Source organism: Tenebrio molitor, chromosome 2, assembly GCF_963966145.1.
Source record: "Tenebrio molitor chromosome 2, icTenMoli1.1, whole genome shotgun sequence".
Lineage (NCBI taxonomy): Eukaryota > Metazoa > Arthropoda > Insecta > Coleoptera > Tenebrionidae > Tenebrio > Tenebrio molitor.
Genome location: NC_091047.1, coordinates 23,160,666 through 23,182,975, shown reverse-complemented (window position 1 = coordinate 23,182,975; position 22,310 = coordinate 23,160,666). Strand labels below are relative to the sequence as shown.

Here is a 22,310-nt window from a genome sequence, read left to right as displayed (position 1 = left end):
GCTTTAAATAAAATAAGGAAATTAATTTAAAAAAAAATTGACAGCAAGGACAGGCAAGGATAATTCATGTATGGAAATCGATTTAAAGTATGGTTTATTTTTTTGCAAAACTTTGGCGTTATGGATTTTGTCGCGTATGGATGATGCTGTCAATTTTGACTTCTAAAAACGTTTCAAAATGGCCGATGTTTGTCGTTAAATCATTACCATCTGATCGAAAACATAGAATTAAACTTAAAGAAACATATTTAGCCATTTTGCAGTAGAATAAATGCGATGAGTATACCGTAAATTATTTATTACAGCCCAGACATGTGTGATGCATGTTCAGATTTCGTACAACTTCTTGTTTCATGTAAGTATTTAGCCTGTAATCCGCGAATAAGGTCGCAATATTATTCGGAAAAACTTCCGAAATTGGCGATTTACCACTTCAAATTGCATCTCACAATTTTACTGTTTTCGTTTAATTTTTAAAAATTCTTTGTAGATGAAGCGCAAGTTTGCAGAGAGAGTAGCGAACAACCCACTCTAAATAAGCATGAAATAGATGTTATATACGTATATGTGCAGACATGGCCAGCCAGGTTCGTTTAATAAGACACTTTTTGATCGTTTAACCAAATCCCAATGTTGCAGGCAATGTATGTGTTGCTATCGGGACCCCAAAAACTTGGAAAGATTCAGTTACATCACCCAAGGTCTGATTTACATGGTAGTGTGCCAGTTGAAACAGCTAGCCGAAAAGGGGTCAAGTACAGACAAAAAAAAGGACAAAGAAGAAAATAAAGAACCGTCAAACAACGAAAAGGATAATACCGAAACTCAAGATAGGGACAAATTGTTAATTTTAGTGTCAAAAGTATTTCTTTTAAACTTTCCCTTGTATGTAGCTTACAAGCATACAATACAAGCTAAACTCGATGAGCTTACCCAACAGGAGATGCAGAATTTGAATTTATTTTGTGACTTGCACGATTCAGAAATTCCTATTTATCTCCTAAAAAATGTTAGTTGGTTTTGTAAAATGGGGGGATTGTTGGCGATGACCGCTTGTTTCACTCAGTTGTCGCCTGAACACTTGCCAGTATCTACCGCACATGCCATGATATCAGTTGGTACTTCTTCCACATCTTTGCATTGTTTCCTTTTACGTGATTATATTCATTCTAGTTGGTAATTTGAAGCTTTGGATGAATTACAAGAGCATGGTTTCAATGTTGGTTCCGCTGCGGTCGTGCGTTTTGCGCTACATGTGCAAATTGTCCGATCAAGATCTTCGTGCACCCACCATCAAGAGCATGGCCGGTACTGAGTTCTATTTTTCGTAAATAAAATTGTTTAACAATTTCTTGATAGATTTCATGTGGAACGCGATTAAGGATCCTTTAGATACTCCTGTTGCGTTCGACATCGACGGACTGGACCTGGCTTTCAAGTACTTCACCTCGAGCACACTGACAATGCGCCTAGCGGGAATCACCCAAATCAACAACCAGATCGGCGTGTTGGCTGAAATTTGTGTGGGGGAGTCCCTACCTGAAGCAGAAGCAGCTCCGAGACACATGGCCGACTGGTTGATCAACAACAACATAATCTCCCACATTTTCGGCCCGAACTTGCACGTGGAGGTGATAAAACAGAGTCACATCATCTTGAACTTCTTGGCGATGGAAGGTCGGATAACTTGCGAACACATGGACATCATATGGGCGGCGGCTCAACTTAAACATTGCTCAAAACCCGTTCACGATCTCCTCCCAGGTCTCGTCAAGCACTTGGCAGCGTCCCCCACTTTACACTTGTACAGTTTGTTAACAAAATTGGAACCGAAGGATCACACAGAACAAGTAATATTGTTTGCAATAAATGCAATTGTCCTGTTGATTTCATTTTTTGATTTGTCAGACGTTGTATCTTGCCTCGGCTCTGACCAAGGCGGTGTGGTCGAGAGGTGGCGGCGTGCCGGAAGTGGGTCTCATCAACGTGGCGGCGTCGAACGCAGGGATTACGCTGCACAAGTGTGCCACTTCGTCAGAGAACAGCGTCAGCATTGAGCCCAGCAACTCGGAAGAGGAACACGTAAGTGGACATTTTGTCAGACTGACGCCCCTGTCAGTTGTCAGTTCTTGATGTCGAGTTTTGTCAGGGCGAAAGCACTGGTCAGTCGGAAAGTCACAAGTCGGACAGCGAGGACATCGACGGCGTGGAAATAGATGAAGATGATGGACCGATTGATGGGGGCAACGCGGGACCGCCCCCCTGCAAACTGGCAAGGAAACAGGCGATGGGACGGGTTCATTGCGACGGGAGCAGTACCGATCCTGAAATTGACGGTAACGTTACCAAATGATACGTTACAATAAGTGAAACTCACCGCCGATTTTTCACGATCGCTTATTTTTACAATTGCATCGTAATCGTTGACGTCACATTTCAAGCCCTTTTATAAAAATCGTTCGTCGGAACCGCACAACAGAATTTTAAAATTTGCGTTTTTTTTATTTGACAGTTTTTGATAAATATTTCGATTACTTAAGGAACAGCAAATGCGTTTTCAATTGTTCGAATCGATATTTGGTGTTGTTTGTAGTAGATACAAAAGTGCGACAGAACACTTTTGCCTTGGCGCATTTTTATTGCATCTTGTCGTCGTTTTAGCAGTTGGTGTTAAATCTGGACTCATGAGAATCGAGCACTTTTTTCTTTTCTCCAGAGTTCGTGGTTTCGTAATGAAGAATAATAGTTACATTTTCCAAATCTCGAAATGTTTAGAGACGTCCTTTTTTATCTAATAAATGTATCTTTTCAATCGGTAGTCCTTTTTTTTAACGCCTTTAGCCTAGTTAGCCTAAGATGAACATTGCTTGGCACTAGTATTCAAAAATTGAGTTTCGAGTTTAAATTAAAAAAACTTGCAAGAGTAGCGTGTGCTGCTGGAAAGTTGGCAAGGTCTGGAGAAACGTATTTTATTGCTCATTTAAAGAGGTGTTGTATCCGATACATTCAGAAAATACTACGAAAATGGTGTTTTGGGATGTAGCGGATAAATTTTGGTCGACATTGTTATTTTAGAATTTCGTTTTATTGGCTCAAATTGAAATTTTTTCCTGCTTGATTATGTCCAGTGTTAAACTATTTGGCTCGTAAAATGGATTTCGTCAGTTTTTTTTTTAACTCCACTGTTTCATAATTTAGCTTATTGTCTACAAAACGAAACCAATTTGATTGAAATTGACCGTTCCAAAATTGCGAAAAACAAATTCAAAGTTTATCGTTTTTACACATAAAGTATACACGGAGCCGCTACTACATCGATTTTATATTTCATTTTTCTGGCTTGATTAATACACACGCGGCCACCCAAAAGTGCACGATTTTTTTCCCTTTGTAATTTATGCTTTAAAACATGGGCCTGCGGAAATATCATAATTTTATCGACAGTTTCTTAAAAAAAATAAAAATTGACATGCCGAGACATCTCACACCAATTCAAGCTACCATTGCTAAATTAGAAGAGAAATGGTCTTTGCCTGCTGTGGCTGCCGAATTGCATGTCAGTAAAAGTTGTATATTTAAATAAACAAAATAGAGTACAGTTAGAGACTCGGAATTTCGGGCATCACTGTCAATATACTGTCAAAAAATGTAAAATAGGCTTTACATTATGAACCTCAATGATTGACATGCGATTGACGTGAACAGAAAATAAATTTCAAAATTTGACTTTTGAATGTCACGTTGACAATAAAGAGTGGTTTACATCTCAATTTTTTGAAGTGACAGAAAAGTTATGCCCGAAATTCCGTGTCCCTAACTGTACAAAGGCCAGTGCGGGTTAGGGTAGGAAGAGTTTCTAATGTTCAACAATTTGGTTAATTTTGTAATTAGAGACATTAATAATATTACATCAACGTTAAGTAAATAATGTAAGGGTTAAGATCGACTTACAATTGAGCATTTCAAAGTTTGTCAAAAAATGACATTGACGACCAAAGGATTTTGCATTTGACTACTAATCGAATATACAGCATGAGTCAGCTAAAACAGGTCAGTCGTAAAAAATAATTTGAAAATTTTTTGTGGTAAATTTAATGTGTGGTGCCTTCTCATTGTATACACGTTTTTTAGGATTCTGTGATAATCCTGTTAGGAGGTATTAATTAAAACAAGACGCCAAACATTTTTTTTTGTACAAATTTGTACCTTTTTATATTCAGTTGAACAAGGATTTTTTTTAAATAATGTTGGTGCTTTTATTTTGGTAAAAATTAAACAGATTTGCTCGAAACAATCCCTTATTCTCAAGACTTATTGCAGCAATATTGTCGTTTGCAAAACAGAGTCAAGTAGTGATCCTGTTGTCTTCAATCTGATCACATGTTCAGTTAATCTCGCATTTGATTACGATTAACTTAATTTCGCTTCTGTAAACTGGCCCCTAATGATATATTTTGTCAATTTTTCTCGGTAAGGCCCAGTTTATAGAGAGAGAATTAAATATTTAATTCGAATTAAATTTTAATGCGCGATTAACCCACGAATCCAAAACTTCGATTGGTTCAATTTGATCACGTGTTCACTTAATCCCGCATTTGATTACGATTAACTTAATTTCGTTTCTGTAAACTGGCCCTAAATTTATGAAAACGTGTAAAATTACCTACATCGATTGTTTGCTTTGTCATTATTTTTTTAATTTCACAAATAAATGCCGCCAAATTGACTGACGTTTTCAAAATTTTATTTTGTCGCCAACGTAAAGAAATCCACTAAAGACAAAAGAATTTAAATTTTACAGTATTTACTTCAATACAACAAAAATAAAATCCCCGTGGGGTTACAATTAGCCACTTATTTTTTTCCAAATTGAGATAGAGTCCATGTAATACCCCAAGTCAGTAAAATTAATCATTATATTTTTAATTATAAAATTCATGTACATGATAATATGTTACGCATAATCTATATAAAACAACAAGATTCAATTAATCTAGCAGAGATACGTTTTTTTTTTTTAGTACTTGTCCGTTCTTAACTTAACATTGGCGGCTAGGCACTTAGCAACAATTGATAAATATTCAATTTTTGTCATTTTACAGCAGCGTCCCATTTACATTTTATAGGTAAATGCATCATCAACATGTTAATTTGGCACTATGTATGATATAAAAATGACCATAAGAAATGGACGAAACAAACATGGGCAAAAACAAGCAGATATAAATTAAAACGGCATCTTTTATTGTTACAAAACGGTTGTTTTTTTTTGTCCGTAGCTAGTTTTATTTATTTGTGTAATCGTCGGTTCGGTTATGAAGTACGAAGTTCTGGGGAAAAAGTAACAGTTGTGATGGATATTTGTACCAAACTGTTACATTAGCGTTTGGTACACTTCTTTGAATTCATGGTTTTCCGTTGAGAAAAATAGATAACAATTTAAAAAGGAGGTAATAAAAATAAGGACCCTTGTGTGACTGAAGTGGGCATTTTTTATTTAATTTTTTTATTTATATAGGCCAGTGCTAAAATTGTACATTTATTTCGTAATCACAAAACAAAGGAATCCCGTATTCTGTGTCACCGTTGCGCAAATTTAGTGTTTGGTTTAGCTTTAGCCGCATGGAAGGTATTGTTTACATAATGTTTAATAATAACAGCCAGTATTTAGACGTGGTTCACTCGGTTTTCCGCATTTTTCTCACACAATATAATTATAGTAGGAATGCTAAACTGTGGATCGTTATTATTATTAGTAATATTTATTAGTTTGCAAGCCTGAAAAATAACATTACACTACAATTACGTTAGCGTTACAATTATGTCTGTGTCAACAGTATCATAACATGTAATCATAAGACAATAAAAAAACGTCATGAAATAGAACGATGGAATCCGTAAAATATACATATAAAAAGTACTCTAATAAATTTATAAAATTATCGACTGTAATTACACGAGAGGTTTTTTTTTGTCCGGATAAAATTGATTTTTTTTACGATAATTTGGTTGCTTGGTAAATTGACGACACAAACCACCCGATAAAAAGACGAGTCCGAAGGACGAGTTTTTTTTATCTGGTGGTTTGTGTCGTCAATTTACCAAAAAGAAACCTCGAGCCTAATTCTATGAGATAATTTAATGAATAATAATAGGTAGGTAATTATGAAAAATTGAATTGGCCATTTAAGATTGTTGGTTCGTTATCATAAATAAATAATCAGGCTCGAAAAAGTTTGCCATGGAAGTTTAAGCACATTTTATCCAGATGCAAAGTTAGGGCTAACTTTATCCGATGTCAAAGTGACAAATGCATCGCGGCTTATGGGATTTTTTATACATGAATTAAATTATCAAGTACATTTATTGTGGAGAATTGTCGGTTTTTAATTAATTTTACGTATGCTGCAATGAATAAAATTAAATGAATTAAGTACAATCGAATATTAAAAGCCTAACTATTTTCCAAAAACTTTAAACGAAACTAAAAAGGAATCTTAAGAGACCTCCGATAAAAATAAAACCACATGTATTACAGTTTCGAATAATTTTCACTTTAATTTAAAGATTTATCTATTTATGTATGCAGTGCTCACTAAAAAGTTTGTACACAAGAGAAATCTTTCTTTATTTTTTCACTCGGGGCAGTCGTCGCTGATCGTCTAAAAAATAAGAGTTATCACGTAACTTTCTGTAAGTATACCAAATTTAACATCTTTTTTAATGCCGATAATTTGGTTGCTTGAAAAATTGAATTGGCCATTTTGCACATCAATTTATTACAAGCTGTATCAATGTTTAAGATTGTTGGTTCGTTATCATAACAACAAACAATAATCAGGTTCGAAAAAGTTTGCCATGGAAGTTTAAGCACATTTTATCCAGATGCAAAGTTAGGGCTAACTTTATCCGATGTCAAAGTGCATCGCGGCTTATGGGATTTTTTATACATGAATTAAATTGTCGTAAAAAAATTCAATTTTATCCGGACAAAAATACCTATCGTGTAATTACAGTCGAAAATAAGGTTTGTATTAAATATGCCGAAAAAAGTTACAGGAAAAAGTTGGTTTTCATTAAATCTTATGCCAATGTGCAAATTTTCAGTGCAAAGTTCGAAAAGAAAAATGCACCGATGTTGTTACTTTTACGGTATTTCGAAAATTGGTTGAAAATACGGTGCGATCAATTAAAAAATAAATCGAGTCGGCGTGTTACCTATGGCAACCCATGCTATAGCATAGGCTCCAAAGCAAACTCGATTTATTTTTTAAATGATCGCTCGGTAGTTTTTAAAGTAAAAACATTTATGCAAATTTAACATGTTTAAAGCTCAGATTTGCGTTCTCATCCATTTTTCCTCGGTCATTTGGTGAATGTTTTAGACATTTTTTTTATATTTTCATTAATAGCTTCGGATTAGTAAAACTCAGAAATACGTGTTTATTTTTTTGTGATTAAAAAGGTAGTCTTGTTCTAATCAAGGAGAGTGTGTGAATGCTAAAACTAGTGTCAAAACCTTTGGTTGAAACCGTTAAATTAAAATGACATATTTTTATAAAAGCAATAAATTTTTACGAATAGTATTGTAATTCTTACATGCAATTGTTTGTTTTAATAGAGAAATTTTTGTCGTAGGTATCCCGATCAAAACACCCACGACGGAAAAAACGAAAAGGTGTTCTGTGGTTTCCAAAGGAAAAATAGATAAGCGGCAAATGTACGTTAACAAATTAGAGACGTAAACGTGTGACATACTTTGTTGATCGAAACAGGTCTTCGGTTCGAAAAAAACTACTATCGACATTGAACGTCCTGCCGGAAGGAATAGAGACCATCGGCTCGAGCAGTTCCCAGGACGAAGCTGACGTCGAAGAGGTGCCGGCCAAATTCAGGAAACGTCGAAAGATGCTGCGGAAAACCAGAGTGAAGAGACAGAAAGGTATTGTTTCTGTAACGAATCATTTACTATCCTTTCGGTAAATTCATTTAGGTGTTCATAAACGTGTAGTGGCGATAAGCGGCATCGAGGCATTGAGCGAGGTCGAGGTGGACAGCGACTCCGAGATGAAGGCGGCCCTGAAAGGAGTCACCGCCGCCGCCCTAGTCCTCCCGGCTCAGATGACCGGTCTGGTCGAAACGTAGGTACTCGGCTTTAAGCTGTTGACACGTCCGTTAAAATACCCTTGCTTGCAGAAATCTCAAACCGTCGGACTACCTGGACGAGAGCTCTTCCTGCAGCGAGCTGGGCAAGGATTCGGTCACGCTGGAAAGCCACGAGGCGGCATGTACAAATTTTCTCGCGTTACACTCTCGAGGCGGGTATGTCATCGGTTTAGGTTCATAGAGTTTCGCTCTAATGAATTTATTACAGTTTGAATTTTTTCAGTCATATTTTGGAAATGCTGAGCGGGGAGGAGGCTGAAGTCGAGGGCGACGCCGACGGGAGCTATTCGTCGAGGATGAGCAACAAGTCGGAGAAGAACATGGCCGACTTCGACGGAGAGGATTCGGTCTGCGAGGAAGAACTGGCACAACTCAACGAACATGTAAGTGGCGATGTTTTAAACTGGATGGCGTCTCTGCGATCGCAATTAAAATCGTCGGATCGAAGAACGCCTCGGCAGTGGCGCCATCTAAGGTGACAGTGGTTACGCGTACTACCAGATAAAAAATTATTATTATTACCACTTGCTCATAAACAATCAATTCATTTGATTAGTTCTGTTTCAAAGGATTTTAAATCATTTTGAGGTTATGTTGTTGATTTAAAATAATTAACGCTTTGAGGAAAAACACGAAACGAAATGATTCTTCATGTAATACTGTGATAAAGATTCTATTGAAAATGTTGATAAAACTTGTGTAATTGTCTAGTTGATGTTGCTATTTTATCAAGTTCAAATTTTCTCGTTTAATTTTTCGATTTTTCCCATATTTTGAGGTTAAGAAAATACAAAAATTATCGGGGACAAGGTGACAGAAAACCCAAATGATTCATCTTCTTTGACATTCTTCTGACACTAATTCCGTTTTTTACAACATTTGCAGATTTTTGTACATAATTTGTTGTGGTTTAAGGCACAAATGAACCTTCACGCTTTAGCGAATCAGTCTCCGGAAAAATCCCCCGTCAGAGTCGATCCAAGACTATCTGCTTGTTTCAAAGCCGACAACGTTTGCCAACCTGGAAACACACTCTTGTGGGATTTGTTACAAGATGACAAGATAGTAATTGATCGGACAATTTCAATCGAACACAATTAATGAAATCGTTTCAGTGTCATTTGGGCGAAGGATTGGCTCTGGAAGCGGAAAAGACCTTGTGCAACTTGATCTGCTACACCCCCGACAAAGAGATTCGGATGAAGTTCATCGAGGGTTGCTTACATAATCTGGCCAACAATGTGTACGTTTTGTTTTATGTATCCCACTCCAGTCGTTAATTTTATGCAATTCTAGCTCTGTTGTTGTTTCACTGAGGATGCTGCCAAAGCTGTTGACGTCGTTTAGGGGCATAGACATGCACCACGTGACCCACTGGGCCGAACGTCAGCACCACATGATGAAACACTTTTTCAACAACTTGAAAACGTACACCGCCAACCCGTCGAAATCTTTGCCTCTTTACACCCACCAGATGCAAGTGCAAGTCCGTTTACACTTCCTTTCTGCCGTCTTCTCTCCCGTAGTGTCTCCCAATACTTTCAAGTGAGTAGAACGAACGAGTAGAGACTTGCAGAGACGTGTTTGTACTTGCAGGCTCAGCATAGAACAAGTGGACACTCTGTGGGAGTGTCTGGCTCACGATCTCGAGTGCTCCGACGAATTGTTCAGTTGGTTGCTCTCCCAAACCAAAACCACGGAACTACACGCCCTCAAAATCGACGCTTTGAGGCGCCTCTACATGCACCACCTGCCCAGTTTGCCACCCGAGAAGTTCAGCATGATCTGTCTGAGTCTCTTTCAGCAGCTTTGCAGTCTTAACCATCTGCTCACGATCAATATGGGCACCGAATCCGTCCGTGAGAGCTACAACGTGGGCATGGATCACATGTGGAAAATCGCGTTGAGAGCGAACAACACCGACGTCAGCATGGCAGCTATACAGTACATCAACAGCTACTACATGGGTCAGAATCTTCAAAACGAGGGACAGTTTGTGTGGCAGTGTATGACTCACCTCAAAGCAGCTACGGAAGATTTGGTTTCGATGAACACGACAGGTGCCGAAGAGGCGCCATTGTTGTGCATCCAGAGAGCTCTGCTTTTGATGAAGAGCCATCTGGAGACGTTCAGGCGACGCTACGCTTATCACTTGAGGAGATGGACTCTAGAGGGTAACGGAATTGGGAGCCATTCGGCAGCTTCTTCCGATCGTTGCGGCACTCCGTTGAGACTAATCGTACAGTCCGGGAGCTCAACCGAACGCTGCTATCTCGACATGCTGAGTTCAGACTACGTGGCAGATCTCAGGGCTGAAATAGTCAAGTGGGCAGAAGGACCAGCACAGGTAATTGTTTTTGTGTCGCAAGTCGAGTAACTCTACCGCGTCTGCTTTTCAGATGAAGAATCAAGACTCCGAGTCTGGCGGACATTCGAATAAACTGAACGACACTTGGATCAGGCTCATCACTCAAGGCCAAGAGCTCACCATAGACTGCGACGAAAAGACTCTGGCGGAAATGGGATTTAAGGATAATCAAATGGTTTACATTTCGATCGGAGTGTCAAAGAACATGAAGAAGAGAGAGTGTTTGGACTTGCCGTCGATGCAGCCACCCCCACCAAGAGAGTCGATACCGACTCTTCTGCTCTTGAGACCTAACTACTTCGAGCAGTTGTTCTCGCTGATGCACACTTTGAGTTCGATGAAGGTTCCAGTGAAGGGAGGCGTAAGTTGTCGGTCGGTTGAGTGAATCGAAAATGACCGACTTCTTTTAGCGACACATCGCCAACACAAAAGCCCAAGTGCTCAGCAGGCGGGTGTGGGACATTTTGAGTCTGCTGCCGACCAGTCCGACGCTGTTGCAAGGCTTCAAACAATTGGACACTCCCTTGACAGAGCTCCTCGATCCTTCCAGTGCACAAAAGTTGATGTATTCGTTGTACATTGTTGAATCTCTAAGTGCGAAAGTCACCCAGAGCAAACAATCCGACAACGAACGTGAACCCTGGAGCCGAACTTTCATCCACAACGGAGGACTCCGCCATTTGTTCGATATATTCATGTCAGGTGTGTGTGGTGCAAACTGTAGTTAGGGTAAATAAACAAAAGATATGAGTGGTGCTTTGTCAGTGCACAAATATCGAACGTAAAGATAAAAGATGGAGCGTCGTGAATAAATAAGTGTCGAGTAACTTCTTCCCACCAGTCACATTACGTTTTCATATTTAGGGGTCCTTCAAAGAGACGGCGGCAACGGAAGTGAGTGGCAACAGGACTGTCTCGCTTCCTTGCTCAAAATCATTTGTCAGCTCGGAGTCGAACCGCTTCCTGCCGAGTCGAGGCCGTCTCGAAGCGACAAAATCGTGATTCCCAATTTGAACGAGGTAGGTTTCACCGCAGGTTCGTTTCGTTGGGTATAAATCGGACGATTTTAGCCCATGCTGGCGATGATCGACGTGAAAAGCACGATGCCCCAACTGACCAGCATTTTAGAAGAGGCGTCTCAACCGAAGGACCCGAACCTGTACAAGACAGGGTTCTGGGGGCGGGCCCAAGTGGTCCACTACGCGATGTCGTTCCTGGTGTCGTGGTTGCACTGCAGCGAGGACGCCAGACAGGCGCTGTTTCAATCGCCGAACTTCTCGGTGTGGCTGCAGCGGCTGGTGAGTGTGGTCGTGTCGAAATCCGGCTCGAAGGACCAACAATTTTCGTGTAGGTTTTGGAGGATCCGGAGCCCGCGGTCAGGAGGGAGGTGTGTTCGGCCATATACAGGTTGTGTCTTGGAGTTTCTGCGAGCGGGGACGTGTTGGAGAGCAGTCTGGTGGCTCCGATGCTGTCGGAGTTGTTGCTGTACTTGGACAAGGCCGAGACCATGAGGGCGCAGAAATTCGACGCCATCCCCGCCCCGGAAGAGGGAAAGGAGCCGTACGGACCGGCCTGTCGGGACTACTTCTGGCTGGTGGCGCGTCTGATCGACAGCTTACCGGACGACTTGGTCAAGGAGAGTCTCGAAGACCCACAGAACTGCGTCATCGACATCAACGAGCTGACCAACAAGATCGCGCGTTCGCTCTTGTCCCGAGAGTACATCGAGACAAGGCACAGGACAATCGACGACGACGGCCTCATCGGGATCATCAATCTCTTGACGAACCTGATCAAGCACCGACCGCCTTTCCAAGTCAGCAAGCAAGGGCAGGAGTTGCTGGTTGAAGTTTTCAAGTTCTTGTTCGCCTTGCCCAGTCCCAAGCTGAGGCACGTCCCAAAGTGTAAGTCGCCCAGGTCCAGGACCGCGGCCTACGATTTGTTGGTGGAATTGGTGAAGGGGGCCCCGCAGAATTATTACGTTTTGCACGAGAAGCTGTTGAAGCAGCATCAACCAGGTAAGCGGTCGCGTGGTTGTCTTACCGAAGTTAAGGGGGCGGTTGCAGGACCGCACTCGCCTTACCCGTGGGATTATTGGCCGCACGAGGATGGACGTTCCGAGTGCGGCTACGTCGGTTTGACCAACTTAGGAGCCACTTGTTACATGGCGTCGTGTATGCAACATCTTTATATGATGCCTCAAGCCAGGGCGTCAATTCTCGCGGCCAATACTGAACACTCCAAGCACGAACCCACCTTGAAGGAGTTGCAGAGGATGTTTGCCTACTTAATGGTAGGTCTTATTTTGGAGTTTGCGAAGGCTTTCGCGGCCCTTGTCCATTGGTATGTTGGGTTTCGGGTTTAACCGCGTCAAATTTGTGGTGGCTGAGCTTTCGCTGGCCATGCTGTCACCTTCTTCAGAGCTGAAATTCAGATTTGTACAATTTATTATAGATAGTTATAGAATTTTCTTATTGGAGCTTTAAGTAAAATTCTATTGTAAAAACGTTTTAGATGTGGATTGTCAAACTCAAGGTAGCTTAAAATTTATGATTGCACTGTACTTCACTGAGAAATCTGTCATCAATGCCAATACCTTGTAAGCGCGCCTAGTTACTTTTCGTGGTAGTGCCAACTTAACGACAAGTCCCCAATTCACATCTATTTTATCTATAACATTCCGACCATATTAACAAAGGAACAATTTCTTGCAGGAGAGCGAGCGAAAGGCTTACAACCCTCGGAGTTTTTGTAAGGTCTACACCATGGATCACCAACCGCTGAACACGGCCGAACAGAAAGACATGGCCGAGTTTTTCATAGATCTAGTTAGCAAGCTCGAGGAGATGACCCCTGCATTAAAAACTGTGGTGAAGAAGTTATTTTGCGGTGTACTTAGCAACAACGTTGTTTCTCTAGTACGTTCCCTTCACATTCCGTTAATTTCTTTACCTACGTTTGTCGCTTCCAGGACTGTGATCACGTTAGTCGTACTTTAGAAGAATTTTATACCGTTCGCTGTCAAGTAGCCGACATGAGAAATCTTTACGAATCTTTAGACGAAGTTACAGTTAAGGACACTCTCGAAGGTGATAACATGTATACGTGTTCGCAATGCGGGAAGAAAGTTAGGGCGGAAAAGAGGGCTTGTTTTAAAAAATTGCCGCACATATTGTGCTTCAATACGATGAGATACACGTTCAACATGTTGACTATGCTCAAGGAAAAGGTCAACACTCACTTCTCGTTTCCGTTAAGACTGAACATGGCCGGGTATGTGGAGAAGCAGTTGATGCCTCAGCATTATCAAGGTAAATCAATCAAATTCAAGCGTGACCGATCAACATTTTATTGACAAAGAACAACGGTTTACAAGTAATTGTTAGCCATGAAGATTTTATTCTCAAATTATTTAAAAGTTTTTCTTATGTCCTTATCAATTTCAGAACCGCTTTAATCGCGTTAACTTTCTAGTGAGTGGTTTTAATTTTTTTTAGAACGTGTTTGACATTTATCACATGTCTCGAGTCACTAGACATTTAGCGACTCAATTTTGATTGATGTTATTTTCTGCAGAGGACAAACTGAAGCAGTACGATCCCGAGGATGAGCAGTACGAGTACGACTTGATCGGTGTCACCGTCCACACGGGAACCGCGGACGGTGGTCACTATTACAGCTTCATCAAAGACAGAACCGCAGGTTCTAGGGATAAATGGTTTCTCTTCAACGACGCTGAAGTGAAACCCTTCGACCCTAATCAAATAGCGGCCGAGTGCTTTGGTGGAGAAATGACGGTTGGCAGATCCGGTCACACCTCGAATTAAAAATAAGTACACTTGGAATATGTTGCAGAGCAAAACCTACGACAGCGTTACGGACAAGTTTATGGATTTCAGTTTCGAAAAAACGAACAGCGCTTACATGCTTTTCTACGAACGTTGTCCGATCATGGCGTCCGACAGTTCGGAGAGTTCGTCGACGACTTTCGAATCGGGCGACAGCAACATGAGCAACCATCAAACCAGTTCGTCGGTGGCCACTTTCGAACTCAGCAAAGAATTGGAGGACTGGATCTGGCAGGATAACATGCATTTCATTCAAGATAAGAATATTTTCGAGCACACTTACTTTAAGTGAGTCGATAATGTTGGGGTAGTTCGAAGGATTTGACTTTTTGTTGTAGTTTTATGTGGCAAATTTGCGGATACATACCTCAAACGATTTTACCGATAGAACCGGATATAACGCAGAAAGCGGCGCAACTATCGACTTCATTTTTTATAGAAACTTTTATTCATGCCAAAGAGAAGGTGAGTTGGTGGTCGCGGACCGCAGACTGAACGACGATTGTTGTTCCAGCCGACCATGGTGCAGTGGGTAGAATTAGTAACGAAACAGTTCAACGCTTGTCAGAAAGCGTGCATATGGTTCTTAGAGCACATGGCCAACGATACCTGGTGGCCCGTTCAAGTATTATTAAAATGTCCGAATCAAATGGTGCGACAAATGTTCCAAAGGCTGTGCATACATGTGATACAACGCTTGAAACAGTCACATTCTAGTTTATATTTAGAAGTTGATCGGGACATTCCATCTTCGTTGAACGACAACAAGAAAGCAGTCGAACCTTCGAAAATCGGAAACGCCTCGTGCGTAACGAAATTTATCAAAACGTTGCTGTCTCTTGTGAGTTTTTATCGTGGTGGTAAGGGAGCGAAATACTAAAATGGCGTGTTGCAGATGGAGCACGGGGCGAAAGCGCACTTAAAACATTTAACGGAATATTTTGGTTTCTTGTATGAGTTTAGCAAAATGGGAGAGGAGGAGTCTAAGTTTCTGTTGGCCGTCGGCGCGATCAATTCCATGGTGCATTTTTATCTAGGCCAGAAAGCAAACGATTTTGTAAGTTTCTTGCTTGTGTTTGCGCGTGAAAGTGAAATTGTCGTCTAGGTGGACGTCAGCGAGGGCGAAGAAGAAGAGGAAGTTGTCGCTTTGCCTAACGACAAATACAAACCGGCCTCTCTTGACAAGATGATAACTTTGGTAGCTTCGTTAGTCGAGAAAAGCAGAGATTCAAACATGAAGTTGCAACTGAGCGAAAAAGACTACAGCGCAGTTGCTGAGGGAAAAGTTAGTGGCACACAAGATGTATATCTATTTTTTTTTCGTAACTTCGTAAGTTCCAGGGATTTCCGTTTTTGTACCAGCAAATCAAGGACAACATCAACTTGCAGCAGACGCGAAATTTGATCCATTCTTTGTGTCGCGGCAACAACCAACTGGCCCAATCGATAATTTGCATGATCTCACAAGCGATCTCGAGACATTCCGATGTGAGTATCGGCGACAAACGTTAGTAGCGTCGGATAACGAGTGTCGTTGCAGACGTCCCAACCCTTTTTCAAAATCCTCACTCTACTTACTGAGAGTACGGCGCAAGGATCAGGTGGTTCGTCCTCGCAGCCGTGTTTCACTCAGTTGGTATTGCAGAAGGTATGGGAGGCAGCGGAGTGTTGTCCGTATTCGGCACTCGATTGGCTCGCTTTGCAAGTCACGCGCAATCGGTTGGTCCATCAGTGGGTGTTGAGTTCGATGGACTCTTGGCTGGAGCACTTTCTGATCGCTCACAGCAACCAACGTGTCAGAAATGGTGAGCCAAGCGTTCGCGTTTATCCGTTCAGCTTGTCATCGCGACGGAAACGTTCCAAAAATTAAATTCAAAAAATGTTATCCGTTTTAGCTGCGGGATATTTGTTGGTGTCCTTGGTGCCCAGCGCACCCTTCAGGCAGGGCTTCAGGGCCACCCACCGCATGCAGAGGGAGGCTCAGTTGACGAACGAAGCACAAGCCGTCCTCCATCAAGTGTACACGGGATTGTTGAGGCTGCTTTCGTCCGCCAAACATTACACAGACATGCAACAGCACGGTACCATGAAACTGACAACGTATTTCGCCCTCCTCATGTATTGTTGCATATCTAGAACAGAAAAATTGATGGTAATTTTGAATTAAGACGTGAACAGGTGAAGTTGATTTGATTGTTTGCAGTTCGGTCAGTATTTCTTGCAACTGTGGCATTTGTTTCATCCGAAACTGTCGGAACCATCCATACCGGCGTATCATAATAAGCAAGCGTTGTTGGCGTTTTGGAATCACGTCTGTCTAGATTGTCCCGAGAATGTTCAGTTAATGTTGCAGAATGCTCACGTTACTAAGAATATCGCGTTTAATTATATTCTGTGAGTGTGTAAAAATCAACATCGATACGAGGTACTTACATTGTGATTTGCAGTGCCGATCACGACGATCAAGAAATTGTTTTGTATAATCGTGCCATGTTGCCGGCCTACTACGGCTTGTTGAGGATGATGTGTCAGCAGTCGAGGATTTTTACTCGACATCTGGCCCAGCATCAGAATTTACAATGGGCGTTTAAGAATATCACCCCGCATCCCACACAGTATCCGCAGGTGAGAAATTTTCCAACTCGTTTGATCGAACTGGGTGCATCGTGGGTCACCGATTACCCATGATGAACTCGAAAGCTGCACGATATTTTATGACAAATCAATCCTTAATTTTCATTTAACAGTGGTTAAATTTTATTATAACAAAACATCTTCTTTTTGTTTTCTAATAAACACTATAAATGTTCTGCTATTTGGGTCATGGTGACCCACATAGTTTGAACGGGAAATCAAGCGCACAACGTGTCAGTTGAAAATTTTAATAAAACGTAATAAAAAGCTGCACGAAAAGAACGCCCCGTTTCTTGATTACTTTTATCGTTAAGCAGATACAAAAAAAAATGTGATATGGGGTATTTAAAAACTTTCTGATAAATACTTTTTCTCCCTACCGGTTAGAAATGTAGGCTGTGGATACCTCATTTGAGGTGAGAAAATTCAACTTTCTCGCTAAGGTAAGAAAGTTAATCATGAAATGTTTATGGTAAAACTGTACCAAAATACAAGTGTCAAAAGTGAAATAAGTTATTGATAAATGAAAGCCAATTCAATGAAGTAAGTTGGTAGGTCAATCATATAATCTGGAAAATAAACAGATAAGCTAGGTAGGTAGATTACTTTACCCTGTTTATATCAAATTTTCGAACAAACCTCAAATCTTCAAATGCGATGACAAGTTAATTAAACAAATAACACAGCCTACTATTCAATTCTCAAAATTTTCGTTTTAATCACGAATATAACCATCTTTTTTTACTTTTTTCAACAAAGTTGTGCCGGTAGGGAAAAAAATTGTATTCAAACCTTGTTAAGAAAGTGTCCTTGCAGACCTTAGGCACTTACAAACCTCGTCTACGACTCGGTTTATAATCTTTGCCTGCGGTCTGCAAGAAACCACTTTCTTACCTTGGTTTGAAATATACTATTGTTCAATTGAACGAACTATTCTGTAAAATTAGATATCAGGAATATTCTTAAATAAAATAGAACACAAAATGAAAAATAAACACATTTAATCACAAATTGGAAGTTAAATTTGACAGGTGACAGCTACAAGATGTCATAAGCTGCAACATACGGGAAAAACATAATTTGTGCCAAGACACTCTTAATGAAGTTTTTATTGAAGCATCCGATAGAATTCGAATACAAAACTGACGCATAATGTTTGATTGTCATTTGGTTTTCGTGTTTTAGGCAGTAGAAGAACTGTTCAAACTGATGCAGCTTATGGTGATGAAACATCCAGAGGCCACGGAAGCGGAGCAGAGAGAAATCTGCAGTTTCCGACGCACGACACTGATGACATACTTACAGTGTTTAGATGGGAGAACTAGTTGGGGGACTTTAATATCAGCATTTAGAGTATTATTAGAATCGAACGACGACAAACTTTACGTAGTTTATAATGGCGGTCTACAAATCGTTTTCGAAGTAAGTGGATGACGACGATGTTTTAATTGCACCAACGCGAATTTGTCTAGTGTTTCCAAAATCTGCACATCATGCTTCACGAAGCGACGGCCTGTCACGTGTCCGGCGACCTAATGGACATCCTGACCATCATGCAAGACTTGGTTAGGTGCGTCCGAACGTACAGAGACAACAAAGATGCCAGAGGTATTCTGTTGGCCACCAAAGATTGGTTGGAAGTTCTCAGGAAGTTGGCGACACTGTTGAACACTTACAATCCACCGGAAATGAGGTCGTTGTGTATAGGTGCGTCAATTTGCCAGATGATTTTTTTTTACTGACGTTAATTGTATTTGAAGATGTTTTGAAAGAATTCGTGTTGATCATGGCCCCCGAAGTGATGCAAATTTTAGTTCCTCTGTTGTCGCATTGTCATTCGGCCTTTCAAGACAGTCACGATGCCGTTCCCCTGGGTCCTTACTTTCCCAGGCGAGGGCATTCTTTGCCGGTGGTGGCGGGAAAAGGCGGCGCTCGACCTCTCAGACCTATGGTGCAGATGACCGTACCTCACAATCAACTCGAGTGTAACAGAGGTATCGATCCGGAATACGACGAAGCTCTGGACAAGTTCTACACGCCTTATCACGATTTCATCGATATGTTGTTCAGACTGGCCGTCAATAATGATACGGTATCGGAGGATCTAGTAAATTTGAGTGCAGTGGTCGGATTCGAGGCTGTACCTTTACATTCCACTTATTTCCCGAAATTGTGGCTGGACATTCTCAAAGCTCAAGTAAGTATCTTGTTAGGTGGTCGAGCGAGAATTCGAAGGGCAATCAAAATATTTCCACGAAAACGATACTAGCGTAAAGCGTTTCTTGGTTCTGACTTCGCAAATCGTTGCGTTGGAATGTTTTCACTTTTTTTCGTTTTGATTTAGAAAAATTGCGAAAAGTTCTGTTAATCCCGAATAATGAAAAAAATTAAAACATTATTTTACAAGGTACAGATGCCCCATAAAGTCGAGCGTTTTAACCCCTTTTATGAGTACGGTGAAACCTCTGCATGCGGACCTAGACAACAACAAATAGTTTATCATTATCAGTGTTATTACAACTACAACAAAATAACATATTTTTTTATTTCCTTTGGGCCTTTTTTTAAGAAAAAGAAAAAACGCAGTCTTAACGTAATTTGCAACTTCAATTTCTTCTGTAGTTTCCAAATTATCTTTACCAAATACTCTACCACTATCGGTGTGATCGGCAATTGTTGCTCTTATCTTCGCACTAACAGAAGTGTCTCCTGTGACAAAAGCTTCATAAATAACTAAAATCGAAAAACCAGCAACATTTACTAGATTTTTCAATCCAAATTTTTCGCAACCTCTTGCGCTGAAGGATTCACATGAAATCATTAATTTGCACGTCACGGAGAAACATTGTTTTACCACAAAATTTCTCTATTTACAAAGCATTTTCAAAAACGTATTTTCTGGTGAAACACAAAAAGATCCACTTCCACCGTAAATTCCATGTGTCCTGATGCAGCGTCTCGCGTAATTCGTCCAGTTTTTACGTAAATACCTGTTACATCACAAAATAGGACTCAAGGATAATGTTTTTATGGTTTAAAGTGAAAACCATGTTCTAAAACACACAATACTACCGTTTAATGATTAATAAAATACAAAATGACAGCGATGACATTTCAAAGAAAAATTTAGCCAAGACATCGACTTTTATTTTTCATAGCTAACTTTGATGTAATTTTTTATTATACAGTACAAACGACATGAGATTAGGTCTCACTGAAGTGAAGTTTGCCGCAAGGCAAATTTTCTATTTTATGTTATTTATACCTATTTTAATCTTACCATACAGGACGTTCGGCAAGTCATTTTCCGATCATAGGAGAGTGCAACTGTTAGGCTATGAAAAGCCAAACGGGAGATGTAACTTAGTTCATACAATTAACCTTAAATTAAAATCACATGTCAAAACGCTCTCTGAATTGAAGTCAACTCTATTACGCAACACTTTATAAAAATCAATTGCCACTGAAAACGCATCAGGAAATCGTTGTCGAAAGTCGTGTAAACGAGCACCAATGAAATAAACTCGCTCACCATTCTGAAACACTCCATTTCAATAATTAACGTTTTTTGTTCCTTTGTGGACTTTCAAAATGTGTTGTGCATTTCTTAGCACAAGCAAGTGTTCATAATAGGAGAAAGGAGAGTGTCCGCGATGAGAGGTTTCAGTGTACACACTGTAGGGGGCTCAGCTGTAGGAGATGCGATTGATAAAAATGTAAAGATGATGTTTGGCAATTTTCCGATGTACTTTTAACAGAAATCGTTCGATTTAAACGCGCACCACCGATCGATCGTCTGGAGCGAACACCCGAACTAAACTGTACTATTTATTGATGATTGCAGCACATAGATCGGAAGTATATATCGATGTTGACCAGCTGTAATTATTTTGTGGATTATATAGACGCTGTGTTGCTGGACGAAAGATCTGCACTGACCGTGAATGTGATTTATGAATTTTTGGTGGCATTTTTCCCGAAAGTTTCTGCCCACGTTCTCTCCGAACAGACCCTGACGATGATCGACACGACCGTAGTAGCTCTGAGCGAGCAAGTCGGCTCGTTGGAAATGACGAAAGTGGCGAAACGACTTTCCGGCGACTTGAGAGCCCTAGTGCTGGTTTACAACAGCCCCGAAGCTGTGCCTCCTCCGCTCCTCCGGAACACTCTGAAACAGTTGCAGAACAAAGTTCACGCGGAAATCGCCAAGATCGATCCGAAGAAAGGTTTGTAGTGCGGTCGCCTGATTTTCATCAGGTGGGTGGGACCGTGCGCGACTGACACGATTCTTTCTGTTGCAGAAGTAAAAGATGAAGCAGCCGACGAAAGCACCGAAACCGCAACCGACGACAAACCGAGCACTTCGAAAGACGTTAGTGATAAAACGAGTAAAAGTTTGAAAAGTGACAGTGATTCAGAGACGCAACACACGTCCTGCAGTGACGACAGTGCCGACGAGAAAGTTAAAGGTCCCTTGGAAGATCTAAAGTTGTTGGATTCGATATTGAACGAACTACTCGCCATTGTTGATAAAAAGGCTTAATTATTTTTTATTTTGTAATGACCAAACTCTAAGTGTTCTTTACACACATACAAGCTGCTTCTCAAAATGAATGTGTTTTTAATTTTTCATTTGTAGATATGCATTTGCAATAACTGGATGGTTCTACTTTCTCTTTTTGTATATTTTGTAGCTTTAATCGAGCGACCGTGCGCTGTGGTTGGAAATTAGCAGGGTTTTCGCCTTAAGTTTAATTTAATCGATTAATTAATTCTACTAATTTAAGCATGTACCTAATATAACCTCGTTAACATGCTTGTAAACAACTTTCATTGTATTATTTCATGCTTTTTAAATTTTCACTGTAAACTTTTTCATTACAAGACTGTTAAATAAAATATCTCTTTTATATGTTGCCGTACATAACGTTTTAATTTACCTACACTGCGACAAAGACGGAAACGAGACGAGAGAGATTTCGTGTTATCCATGAGTTCGAAATCGTATGTCGTCACTTGAACTCCGCGCTCCTATAATAGCTGCTTTCCAGGTATCTACGCGAGTAGTTCCGAACTACTCCAGGAGTACAACAAGTGTTCCATGTAATTTGTGGAACTACTCCAGAACTACTCCGTTATACCCTTCCCCTGCCCCCTGAAGTACCTACCTAAATTTTGGTACTCGGAGTTTTTTTGTGGTGGGGATGTTAAGAAATGTCAAATATACGGCGGGAATCGGACTCAGATGACACTAATGACAGTGTACAGTGCAGGAGTAAATTCAGCGTTCCAAG

The 22,310-nt window shown here is 40.6% G+C and overlaps 1 protein-coding gene and 1 long non-coding RNA gene across 3 annotated transcripts; one reads left to right on the top strand and one right to left on the bottom strand.

Moving 5' to 3' along the window:
- Positions 1-146: 146 nt before the first annotated feature.
- On the top strand, positions 147-21,943 carry puf (ubiquitinyl hydrolase 1 puf). Of its 2 annotated transcripts, none has more exons than XM_069039027.1 (40): positions 147-355; positions 491-587; positions 640-1,118; positions 1,174-1,308; positions 1,360-1,850; positions 1,909-2,082; positions 2,150-2,336; positions 7,639-7,720; positions 7,776-7,942; positions 7,994-8,141; positions 8,197-8,322; positions 8,375-8,549; positions 9,082-9,231; positions 9,282-9,409; positions 9,463-9,711; positions 9,763-10,513; positions 10,566-10,895; positions 10,945-11,236; positions 11,399-11,553; positions 11,605-11,832; positions 11,886-12,552; positions 12,601-12,827; positions 13,249-13,452; positions 13,506-13,845; positions 14,111-14,331; positions 14,390-14,670; positions 14,721-14,847; positions 14,897-15,223; positions 15,278-15,439; positions 15,488-15,667; positions 15,724-15,870; positions 15,923-16,187; positions 16,278-16,534; positions 16,586-16,776; positions 16,830-17,007; positions 18,202-18,438; positions 18,489-18,723; positions 18,777-19,213; positions 20,861-21,242; positions 21,318-21,943. In XM_069039027.1, the coding sequence occupies exons 1-40, from the start codon at positions 313-315 to the stop codon at positions 21,557-21,559; spliced, it is 9,894 nt and encodes a 3,297-aa protein (XP_068895128.1). In that variant the 5' UTR covers positions 147-312; the 3' UTR covers positions 21,560-21,943. The 2 variants fall into 2 exon arrangements, with proteins under 2 accessions (XP_068895128.1, XP_068895127.1); XM_069039026.1 differs by having other exon boundaries at positions 15,718-15,870.
- LOC138124119 (uncharacterized) lies at positions 19,545-20,701 on the bottom strand. The gene is made up of 2 exons (XR_011157007.1): positions 19,871-20,701; positions 19,545-19,814 (listed from the first exon to the last, which is right to left on the bottom strand). It is a non-coding gene; the product is annotated as an uncharacterized lncRNA (long non-coding RNA).
- Positions 21,944-22,310: the final 367 nt, after the last annotated feature.

Excerpts from the sequence above, each read along its gene's own strand:
- puf (XM_069039026.1), top strand. The coding sequence starts at position 313 with ATGTGTGATGCATGTTCAGATTTCGTACAACTTCTTGTTTCAT. Across the intron at positions 1,851-1,908 it reads CGAAGGATCACACAGAACAA|ACGTTGTATCTTGCCTCGGC; the intron begins GTAATATTGTTT and ends TTGATTTGTCAG. Across the intron at positions 2,083-2,149 it reads GCAACTCGGAAGAGGAACAC|GGCGAAAGCACTGGTCAGTC; the intron begins GTAAGTGGACAT and ends GAGTTTTGTCAG.